Source organism: Palaemon carinicauda, chromosome 22 (genome assembly GCF_036898095.1).
Source record: "Palaemon carinicauda isolate YSFRI2023 chromosome 22, ASM3689809v2, whole genome shotgun sequence".
NCBI classification, from domain to species: Eukaryota; Metazoa; Arthropoda; class Malacostraca; order Decapoda; family Palaemonidae; genus Palaemon; species Palaemon carinicauda.
This window is the reverse complement of record NC_090746.1, coordinates 17,535,943-17,550,989: the sequence shown is the minus strand read 5'-3', so window position 1 is coordinate 17,550,989 and position 15,047 is coordinate 17,535,943. Positions and strand designations below refer to the sequence as shown.

At 41.2% G+C, this 15,047-nt stretch overlaps 1 protein-coding gene across 5 annotated transcripts in view; it reads left to right on the top strand.

Moving 5' to 3' along the window:
- Positions 1-15,047, top strand: part of Abcd3 (ATP binding cassette subfamily D member Pmp70) — a 367,264-nt gene that overhangs the window by 131,491 nt on the left and 220,726 nt on the right. For all 5 annotated transcript variants that reach the window (XM_068346001.1, XM_068346000.1, XM_068346002.1 and 2 more), the window contains exon 4: positions 1,127-1,287. In XM_068346001.1, the coding sequence (XP_068202102.1) occupies positions 1,127-1,287 (161 nt within the window). The remainder of the gene's footprint in view (positions 1-1,126; positions 1,288-15,047) is intronic.

Sequence of the window (15,047 nt, the reverse complement as noted above, 5' to 3'; positions counted from 1 at the left end):
ATTTATTTATATTGTCTTTGTAAAAGTACAAAGAAAAACTTTGAATGCCCGTATTTCAAAACTATACTTATTGACCTTCAAATTCTATCATCTCCCTTAGTTTTAAAAATGTAGCTTTGAAATTTGGTATACTGTATACCTTAGAGACATATTATAAAGCAAAAAAATAGAGCCCTTTCATCCTTCCACCCGATTTGATGCTGTTATTTTACGTTCCAAGCAAAGAGAGCTCAATCACAGGTGTGTGAGTGGGAGGGGTAGCGAGCTCCCCCCCCCCACACTAACTAGCGATATGGGTAGTTAACCCTTGCTATATTTTAATGGCTCGTCCTTTCATCTTTGCCGAAAGTTATACCCCTAATAAATAGCTAAAGTTTTGTATTTTTAGGAAAAATACATATCTCCGAATGTGTCATTTTTCCTAACGATACAAACCTTGAGCTCTTTATACTGATTTGTTCTGCCAGAACTGATCCCCCAGCAAGGCCTCCTGCAATCAAAAGTGACAATAAACCACAGGCGTTTGTGAGTGGGGGAGCTAGTACTACCCCCCCCTTCCCCACTAATTAGTGGTGGGTAGCTATACCTTGCTAAAAGTCTTCTGACTAGTCTTCCAGCTTCACCAAAAGTATATTCCCGATAAAAAGCTGAAGGTTTTTATCATTAGGAAAAATACAAATTACTTTCAAATTTGTCATACTTTTGTTAAACTTCCAGTCAAATTGGTACCTCTCCAGTTTCTGTATTTCCTCAAATCTCCTATCTTTGGTCCTTTCATCGTCATGCCCCTTTCCAAATCACTTGACACTGAAAACAATTCCCTACCTTTTTCCATCTGATACTAATCTACATCCATTTATGATCAAATCTCTTGACCTGTCATGGGAATAAGAAATGGGATATGTATACTCTCCTTTAAAGATATTCTTGTTTTCTTGAAGCAAACAATGCCTTTTTGGATTAAATTTCAAGCTAGTTTGCTCTTGCAGTACCATAGCAATGGCTCTAGTAGAAGAGCCCTTTCTGTTTCTATGAAACATTTTTTTTTAAACTTGTAGAAAAATACAGTATATTTTGTTAAAGAATGTTAAAAATTATTATCATTGCATATTTTGATGTCTCATAGGTAAACAGTGAGTTCCTGAAATCTCTGCGACGTATTTTGAAAATCCTAGTTCCAGGCATATGGACACCAGAGGCTAGCTTTTTGCTACTGGTAGCTACAACTCTTGTAATAAGAAGTATGTGTGACATTTGGATGATACACAATGGCACCTTGATTGAAAGGTAAGGATTTTATCAAGGTACAAATTTTATTTGCTTCATCACATCCCAATAGATCTTATATATATGCATACATATTTTCAATCCCTAAATGTTCTAATGTTTGTCCTCTATTGTTTGTCAGTCAAGTGGTGGTAACACTATGATATTCTTATTTAGATATAAAGATATGTTGTAACAAATAACCTCACTTGTCATGAACCTGTTGGAGCTTAATATTTCCTTCATTATTCATGATTTATTTGAACCCATTTCACTTTGGTGCTACTCAATAAGAGATAAAAAATTGAATGTCCCTACTAAGTATGCAAACTTTCACTGTATTGTTAGAAATTAGAAGGGATTGATATTTGTGTCCGACTGTGTAGAATAGCCGTTCGGTTGTTAGCTCGATTCGAAGCATTATCTATTTTTCTTAATAAATTAAAAATAAATAACTTAATGCTACTTAGTATAGTAACTTAGTATAGCATTAACGATAAATGATTAGTAAAATGAATAATGAAATTAAACGTAAATTAAATTACTTCAACTAGTAATTGCTTAAGAGACTGTAAGTTCGCGCGTGTGTAATATGTTCCTTTCAAAGGTAAGAATTAGATTACCTTGGAGGTTACCATAGCCATGGCAGGCAGTAACTCAGTAGCCAGGCTGGCATCTACAATACTTATAAGAAATTAACGAGAACAAAACAATGTTCTAACTCAAAGACAACAATAATTTTGGAATACTTCAACTTCAACATACTTTTTGGTAAGTGCTTTACAGTACATTATTATGTATCTTTGGGCATGTCTAGGGAAAAAGGTAATGTACGGCAATGTCACAAAGCTTGATTATTAGTGGATCTACTCTATAAAGTAAGTTGTTTTGGATATTGAATAATTTTGTTTATTAAATGTAAGGAAAGTTGAAATTAAAATAAAATCCAACCTAATTACAAAATTGTTAAGTATTCCATATAATATTTTGGAGGTGAATTCGATGTGTTTATCGTTTGGTAAAATAAGTGATTTTTTAGAAACCACTAAATGGCTAACTGTCGTTTGAAATTTCAAATCGTAACCAAAATGGAACTCAAGTGCGATGTAATTCGTTACATATAATATGTATTATAATCAATTTCATATCCACATATAAAGTACTTGGTAACCTGTAAGCATGGATAACTTTAGGTGGTCTGTTATCTTTTGAATATTTGCAGGCTATTGATAATAAATTTATAAAATATAATTATATTGGTAATCATGTCTGATAAAGAGGAAGGGTTGTTTGACCCTATAAATATGATATCATCCTTGAGGAGGATGCGGGGAATCCACAAACGGAAAATAACTATTTAGTTAAAGAAGCTAACTGAGCTTCATGATGATAATAGATTAACTTCTTCCTTTTGTAAGACCCAAATAACCGAAATCGAAAAAGAGATCGATCAGGTTAAAAACTTTGATGAAAAAATTAATAATGTTTTGGAGACATGAAATAATGAACAGTAATGAACAATAGTATAATGAGGAGTTAGATGGTTAAAAGAAGAATTCCTTGACGTAAATTATATTGTTTACGAGACTTTTAACCCTTTTACCCCCAGGGTATTTGGAAATTTCCAACCCCTAACCCCCAGGGATTATTTTTTTCAAGCACATTTTTCAGTATATATTTTTAAAATTGCTCTAACAGCCTTAATTTTTGTCATAGAGAGGTCAGTTTGGTCCCATTCTCTTGGAAAATGCCTGAATTTTCTCAAAAAATAAATAAAAAATATGCAAAAAAAATTTTAAATAGCACTTTTTTGCAAGGACGTACCTGTACGTCCATGGGGGTAAAGGGATGAGTTTTGTGAAACGTACCAGTACGTCCTTTGGGGGTAAAAGGGTTAAGAACATTTAAGTGCTGCACCAAGTGCTGAATATGATCAAGAATTCTCATCAGTTAAAGTTTACCTAAACAAAATCAAATCCTATCTGCATGAATTGAAAGCACATAAGATTAATTTATTGGAAGTGGGGTACTGTGGGCATAAATTTGTGAGTCATAGAGTATTTAATAAACTCCCCATGCCAATTATCCTACTATATCTGACATTCTCTCTAATTATAATGAAATTATCAAAACTTTAACTAAAACTGTTTCCAATAGGAAAAAGACCTTCACTAAAACCTCTAGTAAACCTAGCCCTAGCAGTTCATTTAAATCTAAATAAAGTAAGGAAGGTATAAGTACGATTCAAAATTTCAAATTTGCAAATAAAGTAACTAAATTAATTTGTAAATTGTGTGCAGCTGAAGGTCATACTTTTGGGAAAATGTGTTAACTTTAACAATTATAATGATAAATTGGCCAGACTTAGGGAACTTTCACTGTGCACTAGATGTGCTGGTTCAGGGCACGGAGACAGTGAATGTTATGGGAAACAAAATAAGTTAAGGTTTGAATGTCTTATGTAGAAAGAAGGAACACATAACTCCTTTGTGCCCTTCTTTGAGTAAAGGTGAACTAACTACTAAAACTAACGTAAGCTTATGTTTAGCTCAAAGAAGTTTTGATGTGTCTCACATTCTACCTACTATGACTCTGTATTTAAAAAAAAAAAAGGCCAGGAAAGTCAGATGTCTGTTTGACACTGGCAGTCAGCGGTCATACATTTCCAAATCTGCAGTTAAAGACCTTTTTGGGCTCAGGCCATGTCATCCTGATGGAAGGTTCCTATAAGTAGCTTCCTAAGGGATATTTGACTACAGTGATATTCCCAGAGAATTTACCTTTAGGTCTCCAGAATTCTAACTCCTGGCGCGAATATCCTTAAAATTTCTCCTAAGGATATCACATAAATCAGGGGACGTATATCTTGATACGACACATAGCAATCTTCACCCCGAATAGCGTTTTCGCTTCGAGGGGGAAAGTGGCAAAGTTAGAAGGGGAGCCTATATCAAGGTTACCCTTCCTCCCTTACTACTACGAGTATCTAGATGGTGCTGTACGTCAACCCCACGTGCCATTCCTATAAGTGTAGCAGTCTAGCACGGTGATTTTCCCTGTTATCTCTCATTACGCTTTGTTTTTTCTGGATTATCATGCAATCTCTAGCCTCTTCTGCCTCTGGAAAGTTGAGTATTCGATCTTTACAGTGTATAGATTTTAGCTCCTCCCTCACAATGAAATTAGGTTAATTTTAAGTGATGGAGCTTCGTCTTCACTGGAGGCGCCTTGGGCGCTGTCGCTCATAACACGTGTTATTTAGTTAGCCTGAACGACTTTCCCGGTTTTAATAGCATGAATATTTACGAAGCTGTTCAGTCTTTATTGCTAGGAAGTTATTTATATTATGCCGATTGTATTCTTGATAGTTTCTGCGATTTAGGTAACCGAACCTTGCTTGCACTAGGCTTCCTAGCCTATGCGTTTTAGTTTACTTTCATGCATGATATAATAGACATTCCTAGTGTGAAAGCAATTAAATATGAAGCTATTTAGGGAATTTATACTTGTAAGATATATTGATTGCATATATTCCTCTTCCTCTGCGATCGTATACAAGAGAGTTTCAGTGATTAAGGTAGTTGAATCTCGCCTGCCACTATGCTGCGAGCCAAGTGGCTTTATTATACTTTCATGCATGTTCCCGGTTTACCCTCGCATATCGTTTTATCTATTCAGGCGGAGATAGATATCTCCTAGAATTATTATATAAACCGATACTCGTCTCCAGTGGAGATTTAAGGGTACTGTAATCCCTTCTTCCCTCTGAGTGCAGCCTTAGGCTACAACCCTATCTTAGTCTTGCCATCGAGTAGACACTCCGGCTTGACTAGGCTAGCGTTTTCTATCCCTTCCCTTGGCCGGCAGATAGCTGGCCTTTGGTTTTGGTCAGCACCTCAGAGTATATAGTCTTTTGCCGGCGGCCGCCCGGCAGGGTGAATAGTCATTCCCCTGCCGGACTAAGCTGTCGGCATAGGAGGCTAGACCTCCCTAGGCCGCACTTGAAGTGGTTGTATGATGCCGCAACGTTCTCCCTGCGGTCGAGAAGACTAGTCCTGTGGTCGCAGACCCTAGGCTGAAGAATAGACATTCTTCTGCCGCCTAGGATGGCGCCGGCACTGAAGCCCTGTTTCTCCTATGTTGAGGGGGGGGGCGGCAAGACTTCCGCCGGCCCCTTAACTATATTGGCAGACCCTAGGTTGAAGAATAGATATTCTTCTGCCGCCTAGTACGGCGCCGATATTGAAACAGTTTCTTCGGGGTGTGGTAGGACCGGCAACCCTGCCGCCTCCTCCCACACTTCATACAAAACCCTTTTCCCTACCCTCTGCCCTTTAGTGATGGCCTAGCCATCGCAACCCTTTGGCTGTCGTCCTACAATCTCACCGCTTGCCGGCGGGTTGTGGGGCCGGCTGGGGCTCCTACATAGCAGCTGTTTAGTCGCTCAGGTCCCTTATGGACGCAAGGCTCCGGGAAAAGCTGTGCCGGCTGGGCCGGCTGCCGGTGGGAGACCCCTATTCTGTAGAGTGTTCCGCAGTCCTCTCTTGGACTGCCATCCACATACCAGCGGCCGGCAGTGACCGGCAGCGGTTTGTGTTTAGATGGAAGCTTGAATGATACATTCTCCCCTTCCATTTGAACCCTCATTTTGGAGGAAGGCAGTAAGATGAAGTACTTAATCCTTATTTATTGTTAATAAACATTTAATAAGGTACCCTTCACTCCATGCTTTCTCTCTCTATCGGCTAGTGCCGCCGGGTGCTGACCTAAGCCGGCAGATGCCGGCCGGGTCGGTGCCGCCGGGCACTACCCCTGCCGCCAGTACTACCACACCCGGCGAGACGCCGGCTGGACCGGTGCCGCCAATTGCTACCCCAAGCCGGCTGGATCGTGCTGCCAGATGCTAGCCAAACTACAGTTTGTGATTATACAGTAGCCATTATATTTGCAGTGTAGATCCTACTGCAGACAGAAAACTATAGTATATAATATATAGTAGTTATTTTCCAACATATCCTGTGTATCCTTGCACAGTCTATTGTTGAGACCAATTATATATTGAAAGAAAAGATTTCTTTCAACATACTGATAGATGATCAGTTACAAATTACCCACATTATTAAAACCTTTGGAAAGTCAGTGTTAAGTTACACTTATCTATCCTTACAGGTTAGAATTCTTCCATTGGGTTTCCTGAATAGGAAAACTAGGTTTTAATTATGGGGGAGGTTGCAGCAATTGGCTGGACAGGAAACACAAGTATGTGTCTTTCCTAATTCCCTTCTAGCTTGTCTATCCTAAGCTATATGCAAAAATATTTATAATAATATTTTATTTAGTTTATCAGGTGAGATGAACTACCGCATACTCATTTATTTTTCCTCTCTTTACAGTAGGATCTTCCCAAGTGCCTGAGAGTCTTTTGCAACGTGAGGAGCAAGGACTTCTGCGTCCATGAAGAGTGCAGGGCTCATTCTCCCTGCTCTATCTCTAAGGGACCTCTTAAGTACTGGGACCCCCAGGACTGCAATGTTTGCAAGGCCTTGGTTACCGAGGCTTTTGATGACCCCAAGACAGCGGGGTCAAGGGATGCAGCACGAAGTAAGCTGCGCAGATGGGTTCGTGGCTTTCAAAAGAACACCACGGGACCTTACCTTCCGAGTGAACGGATGCGCTCCTTGCTGTTCCCAAAAGCGGGTGTGGAAGCTGTCATACCCCAGCCTCGACCTGAGATCCCTTGCGTCCAGATTGCCGTAGATACGGAAGTCTCCGACGCGATGAAGGACATCTACCTAGATGAGAGGATGTAGGAGGTGTCTGAGGACACCGAGAAAGACCTAGCGGAAGGTCTAGAAGAGGAGTCTAGCCTGGCTCCTGAAGATGATGAGGATAACGTCGAATCGGAGTCCGTTTCGTCGGTTCCGGCCCCAGAACCATTACCCTCTACGTCTTCTGCTCTTCCATCAGATGACATGAATAAGACATTGGCCAGTCTCATGGCAATGATGGAGAATCTTCGTAAGCAGAACGAAGAAAGGGACACTGAATTGAAGAGGAGGATGGACCATCTCGCTGCGTCCCGTGGGTCTCATAGGAGACTCAATGTGAAGGATCTTCCACCTTGTTCTGATGTGAATCCTTGGAGGCATGCTAAATACATGCCTATTACCAACGGCAAGATATTCATATCAGAAAAGCTGGGGGCTGTCCTTATTGAGGAAGTCGATTTCTGCCCCAACTTTGTCTTACCCAGACTGCTTCATCCGCTTGAAGGCGGAACCAACGTCCAAGGAGGAGACAGAACCGAAGGCCATAGTTCTTGACCATGAGAAAGCTCAGGCTCTGTTATCAAGTAGCCTGAAAGAGAAGGGCTTCACTAACTCAAAAGTGTCAGCCCTTAGCAAGAAACACCCCACCTTTCTTGCTCCGGCCAACCTAGCCTTTCCCTTTACTGCAAAGGGTTTTAAGGCAGTTATGAAGGCAATAGAGGCAGGCAAACCTTGCCCTACACTCGAGGAGTGTAGACCCTTATCCCTAGCCCTGCCCACGGAGGATAAGGACTGGAAGGAAATCCACCTTACCTTCTCAGTTGGGAAGTTGGAGGCAGATATTGCTGGACGCCAGTTCAGCGAAAACCTCCCTAAGCTGTCTGACTTTCACTTGCGTAGGGAGCAAGAGACAAAGGATAGACTTGCCGCATCTCTGTCACTCTAGATTTGTTTGGAGGCAACGGCAAGCAATAGCAGAACCCCAGACATGAACATGGTCATGGCCAAATCACATTTGGCTACTCTGGTCTAGGACCTATATGACTTCGTTAGAGCCAGACGTGCATGTAGGGAGTTCGTGTTTGCTTCGGCTGCAGTAAAACACGAATCCAGGAAGCTGATAGCTTCCAATATCTGGGGAAAGGACCTCTTCCCGAGTGAAGTGGTCAAGGAAGTAGTAGACAAGGCCGCCACAGAGAACAGAAATCTCCAGAAGTGGGGCATGTCGGAGAAGAGGAAGTCTTCCTCGGATGAGGGTCCCCAGCCTAAGAGGAAGACGAAAAGACCCAGGTTGCCCTCTCGCCCTGTCAGACAACAATAGCAACAACAACTTCCCACAGTTACTGTGACCGCGGTGCTCCAGATGGTGGCTCAACCCCAACCAACGTACCAGATGGTGCCTCAGCAGCTGGTTGCCCAGTCACCAGCATTTGTCCCTCCGTATGAGAGGCAGACCACTACCTTTCGTCCTAAAGGTAGAGGGTCGAAAAGGAGCTCCTCTAGATGCCCCCCCAAGAGGAAGAGGGGGTAAGGGAGGACGCGGTCAAGGAGGCAAGTCCTCCGGACAATCGAAGCAATGAGATGCTTCCGGTAGGAGGAAGACTCCAACAATTTTAGAATTGCTGGATCTTCGATCCTTGGGCCCACAGCCTAATCAAGAATGGACTAGGATGGAGCTGGAGGAGAGCTTCACCATTATTTCCTCAATTCTTCCAACATTCCACCCCCGTCCTGGAAGAATACACCCGAGAACTCTTGAGCAAACGGGTGATAGGAGGGCAAAGTCCATCAAATTCCAAGGAAGGCTGTTTTTTGTTCCCAAGAAGGACTCAGACAAACTCAGAGTCATTCTGGACTTGTCGCCACTCAACAAGTTCATAGAAAACAACAAGTTCAGGATGTTAACCCTTCAACACATAAGGACCCTGCTGCCAAAAGGGGCGTACACAGTCTCGATAGAACTAGGCATATTCCAATTAACCGCCCCCTCTCCTACCTAGTATTCAGGCTACAGAAGAAGAAATATGTCTTCAGAGCCATGCCCTTTGGACTAAATATAGCCCCAAGGATCTTTACAAAGCTTGCAGACACAGTCGTTCAACAACTATGCCTAGAAGGTGTCCAGGTAGTAGCCTACCTGGACGACTGGCTGGTGTGGGCAGCATCTAGGATGGAGTGCATGCAAGTATCCAAGAAAGTGATCCAATTCCTGGAACATCTGGGATTCAAGATCAACATCAAGAAGTCTCGATTATCTCCAGCTCAAGAGTTTCAATGGCTAGGAATACATTGGAACTTAAAGTCACATCGTCTCTCCATTCCCCCAGGGAAGAGGGGAGAGATAGCAGGATCTGTCAAGAGACTACTGAAATCCGACAGGATATCAAGACGCCAACAGGAGAGAGTACTGGGTTCTCTTCAGTTTGCATCAGTGACAGACCCAGTGCTAAGAGCACAGCTAAAAGATGCATCAGGGGTCTGGAGAAGATACGCATCAAACGCTCGAAGAGATCTAAGAAGACCGATACCGACTCGACTACGATCACTTCTTAAGTCATGGTCGAAGGCCAAGAACCTAAAGAGGTCTGTACCCTTGCAACCACTTCTATCTTCAGTCATCATCCATACGGACGCATCAAAGGAAGGATGGGGAGGTCACTCCCATCAATGGAAAGTCCAAGGGACTTGGTCTTCTCTATTCAAGACCTTCCACATCAATATTTTGTAGGCCATGGCAGTCTTTCTGACGCTGAAGAAACTCTCCCCTCGCAATTCAGTCCATATAAGACAGATCCTGGACAGCGAGGTGATAGTGAGACGTTTGAATCGTCAAGGCTCGAGATCACCCCAAATCAACAGAGTGATGTTGGCCATCTTCTGCTTGGCGGGAAAGAAGAGATGGCATTTATCAGCAGTTCACCTTCAAGGGTTCCTCAATGTGACGGCGGACGCTCTATCCAGGCTCACGCCGATAGAGTCAGAATGTTCCCTAGACGCAGGCTCATTCTCCTTCATCTTACGTCAAGTCCCAGAACTGCAAATCGACCTCTTCGCGACGAGCGACAACAAGAAACTACCTCGTTATGTGGCCCCATACAAGGACCTCTAGCGGAAGCGATGGACGCCATGTACCTCGACTGGAACTGATGGAACCGGATTTACCTGTTCCCTCCATCCAATCTCTTAATGAAGGTCCTCAACAAGCTGAGATCCTTTCGGGGAACGGCAGCTCTAGTGGCTCCCAAGTGGCCAAAGAACAATTGGTTCCCTCTAGTACTGGAATTGAAGCTGAGGCTGGTCCCTCTGCTGGACCCAATTCTGGCTCAACAAGTACAGAAGTCGACTGTCTTCGCTTCATCACAGAGAACCCAAAACCTTCATCTCATGATTTTCTCTCCTTAGCAGTAAAGAAAAGGTTTGGGATCTTGAGAGACAGTATAGACTTCGTAGAAGAATATAAGTCTAAGTCAACCAGAAGACAATATGAGTCATCTTGGAAAAAGTGGGTTGCTTTCGTCAAGGCAAAAGGACAAAAAGAAATCTCAATGGACTTCTGTTTGTCCTTCTTTATCCACCTTCATAAACAAGGTTTGGCAGCCAATACAATAACCACGTGTAAATCAGCCTTGACTAGACCTCTACTATATGCCTTCCAAGTAGACTTGTCAAACAAAATCTTTAACAAGATCCCTAAGGCTTGTATTAAACTCAGGCATGCAGCCCCTCCGAAGCCTATTTCATGATCCTTGGATAAGGTCCTACACTTTGCTTCAACAGTGAACAATGATTGCTCTCTGAAAGACTTAACCCAAAAAGTTATTTTCTTGTTTGCTCTAGCCTCGGGGGCCAGAGTTAGTGAAATAGTGGCCCTGTCCAGAGATGAGGGCCATATTCAGTTCACAGAAGTGGGAGAACTGAATCTTTTTCCTGATCCAACATTTCTCGCTAAGAACGAGCTACCCACCTAAAGATTGGGTCCCTGGAGAATCTGCCCTCTGAAGGAAGATGCCTCGCTGTGCCCAGTGGAGTGTCTAAAGGTCTATCTTCGAAAAACTTCAGACTTCAGGGGAGGACAGCTCTTTAAAGGAGAAATCTCAGGGTCAAACCTATCCCTAAAACAACTAAGGGCGAAGATCACCTATTTTATTCGCAGAGCAGATCCTGACAGTACACCCGCAGGTCATGATCCAAGAAAAATCGCTTTGTCACTGAATTTCTTTCAGTACATGGACTTTGAGCGTCTTTGGTCATACACTGGATGGAAGTCATCCAGAGTGTTCTTCAAGCATTATGCGAAGCAAGTGCAAGAACTCAAGCGTTTCGTGGTGGCGGTAGCTAGTGTACTAAAACCTGTCGTCTAGTGCTGCGATGAACAGTGAATTGATTGGGACTGTCAATGTAAGGGTGAAGGTATTGACACCTCTCAGTGCAATACTTTGAAATAAGAGTCACCAAGGTGACGCCAAGGACTGTTCTAATTATTTGAGGTGAAGAAACATAGAGATAACACTTGTGCTGTGTGTTCTTACACAGTGTGAAGAGACAATCAATATCATAGAAATGCATATTAGTAACAAATTTTCAGATTTTAATGGCTTTAATATTTTTACCCTTTCAGGTGAAACAAACATTTTCTGGACTTTGATTGTAGGACATGTTTCTCATTGCATTTATTAACATTATGTTAACATTATGTTATATATGTTGATTCTGCTGATTCTGATGTGTATTTGCGTCTTATTTCGCCCCAAAATTGATTTTCAATAAAAATACATCAGAGTTTTATTTTCCTTTAATAAACTGCATATATTTATACGAACAAGATGTATAGCTAATGCCTTTGTTCTTATACAAGTACAAACTTTAACTGGTAATGTTTGTTTCATTTAGTCATACATACAGCAAGACATGTACTGTATGTACTTGATGCTATGTTTGTTCATATGTTATATGCAAACCTTGAGACTCCTTTCCTACGTCTAGTATGACTCTTCCCTGCAGGGGGCAAGAAGCACTAACATGGTTTATGATTAGCAGTAATGACGTATAACGGTAACGTCATATGTCTCTATGGTCTGGATGACCAAGGAATAACTGTCCCGAGGTTAAGGTACTTTTGAAAATCCACAGATACAGTACTTTCTAAATAATTCTCTGGTTACCTTCCATCCCGAAACTACCATATCTGTAGCACCATGCTTAACGCTACAAGGAATAGCGCGTGGGGTTGACGTACAACGCCATCTAGATACTCGTAGTAGTAAGGGAGGAAGGGTAACGTTGATATCGGCTCCCCTTCTAATTTTGTCACTTTCCCCCTCGAAGCGAAAACGCTATTCGGGGAGAAGATTGCTATGTGTCGTATCAAGATATACGTCCCCTGATTTATGCGATATCCTTAAGAGAAATTTTAAGGATATTCGCGCCAGGAGTTAGAATTCTGGAGACCTAAAGGTAAATTCTCTGGGAATATCACTGTAGTCAAATATCCCTTAGGAAGCTACTTATAGGAACCCACTTATAGGAACCTTCCATCAGGACGACATGGCTATCTCACCAAAAAAAAGATGTTTCGCTTCGCTCAAAATCGGTTTTGTCAGGATGTAGAGGCGTTGTATGCTTTGGAATGTTATGTAAGCACATATATAGGGCAAAAAACTAAGGGCTTCAAGGAAATGTCCTCTGGAATAAATGTAAACAATAATCTATTATTCATACCTTTATTAGTTGACAAATCTCTGAATATAAACTTTGAAGTGCCCGGCATGAATCAAATAATGAATAAATTTAAAGAAAATCATATTGCTTTATTGGATGAGACTTTTTGTGACCACAGAAACCAGGAAAGTATGAAGGTTGACTTGTTATTAGGAATAGATATCATTCAATTTTTACCTTCGGTAACTTGGTCTAAAATGTTGAGTGGATCTTGTTTAGTCGTAAATAATAGATTAGCTCCTGTTGGTAACGGTTTCAACTTTTTGGATGAGGCAGAAAGTAAAGCTGTTTGGGACACCATAGTTAATAAGAAAAAAGACGCACTGAATAATAAAACAAAAAGCATGATAAATTTAGTAATGGATCCTCTCAAATCATATTTTAATCCATTAGAGCATATATTAAAAGACATTGAGGTAGATAATAGACTTGAACACCTTTTTAGTCTTGAATCCTTGGGAATAAAAAAGTATGGAAAAGAACTAGTCTCCCTTGATATAAAAACAAATTGACAGATTTAGAGAGGTGATCTCTTTTGATATTGGATTTTATACTGTAGAATTGACCTGCTATACTGATAAAATTGACATTGTCCCATGTAATCATTTTGTTTTACTTAAGTTATTAGACAGAAGAGTAGAGTATTTTGGTAAAAAACGGTCTCAGTGATAAATACCAGGAAGTTTTTGATAAACAACTGGATGATGGCATAATTAAGGAAATTAAAGTAAGTCCTTCTGACTATCATAAGTATATTTCGATTCCCCATAGACCAGTTATAAATCTAGAAGAGCAAGTTACCACAAAAATCAGGCCAGTATTTAACTGTTCTTTAGAAACTTATAGGGACTTGCCCTCACTTAATGAAGCCGCTTATCCTGGGATAGATTTAATGGGCTCAATACTGAAATTGCTTTTTTACTTTAGAAATAATAAATATATAATGTTGAGCGACATTAAGCAAGCTTTTTTGATGATTAAATTAAAAAATGAAGTGGACAAAAATAGATTTTGTTTCTTATGGAAACGGGGAAATAAATTGGTATCTTAATGCTACAAAACTATTCCAAGACAACAATACTTTTGGAATACTTCAACTTCAACATACTTTGTGATAAGTGCTTTACATTATTATGTGTCTTTGGGCATGTTTAGGGAAAACGGTAATGTACGGCAATGTCACAAAGCTTGGTTATTAGTGGATCTACTCTATAAAGTAAGTTGTTTTGGTTATTAAATAATTTTGTTTATAAGATATATGTACAATTGAAATTAAAATAAATTCTAACAGTTTAGGAGTACAGTAATACCTTGAGATACGAACGTCCCAACATACGAGAAAATTGAGATACGAGGAGAGTTCCGAGAAAATTTCTATCCTGAGATACGAGGAAAAATTTGAGATACGAGGTACAGTAGTTTCCTATGCGGCCGCCAGGTGGCCGCGTGTTCAAGAGGCTACTCACAAGGACAGCATCGTTCGGTCTTTCCCGTCGGATATTCGTCGCGTAAAGTTATCTCCGAGCATCGGCCGTATTGATTTGTTTTTTTATGTGTTTTTTGCGTGAATCAGTGCATAATTTATTAAATAAACAATGGGTCCAAAGCAAGCAAGTGCAAACAAGGGTAATGAAAAGAAAAAGCGTATGATGACAATGGAGATGAAGCATGAAATAATCGCAAAACATGAGAGTGGCGTGACTGAGCTGGCGCGCCAATATGAGAGGAGTACATCGACTACAGTTTATGTACCATCCTCAATTAGAAGGATGCTATAAAGAGCACTAAGCCTTCCAAATGAGTAACCATCCTTTCCAAGTTGCGTAGTGATATTCACGATGAGATGGAGAGGTTTCTTTTTATCTGGATAAAGGAGAAACAGTTGGCGGGAGATAGCGTGACCAAGACGATCATATGTGAGAAGGCCAGTAGAATCTATGATGACTTAAAAGGGAAGCAAGCAGCCAAGAAAGGAGAGACTTAGACGCCAGCAGAAACCTTCAAAGCCAGTCGTGGCTGGCTGGATAATTTCAAGAAACGGACTGGGATACACTCGGTTCTGAGGCATGGGGAAGCAGCAAGTTCCGACGCGAAAGCCGTGGCGAACTTCTTCACAATCTTTGATTCGGTTATCGCCCAACATGGCTACATCCCCCAACAAGTGTTCAACTGCGATGAAACTGGCCTTTTTTTGGAAGAAAATGCCCAGGAGGACTTTCATCACGACACAGTAGAAGAGACTACTGGGCCATAAACTCATGAAGGACCAGTTAACTCTAGCTGTCAATGCCAGCG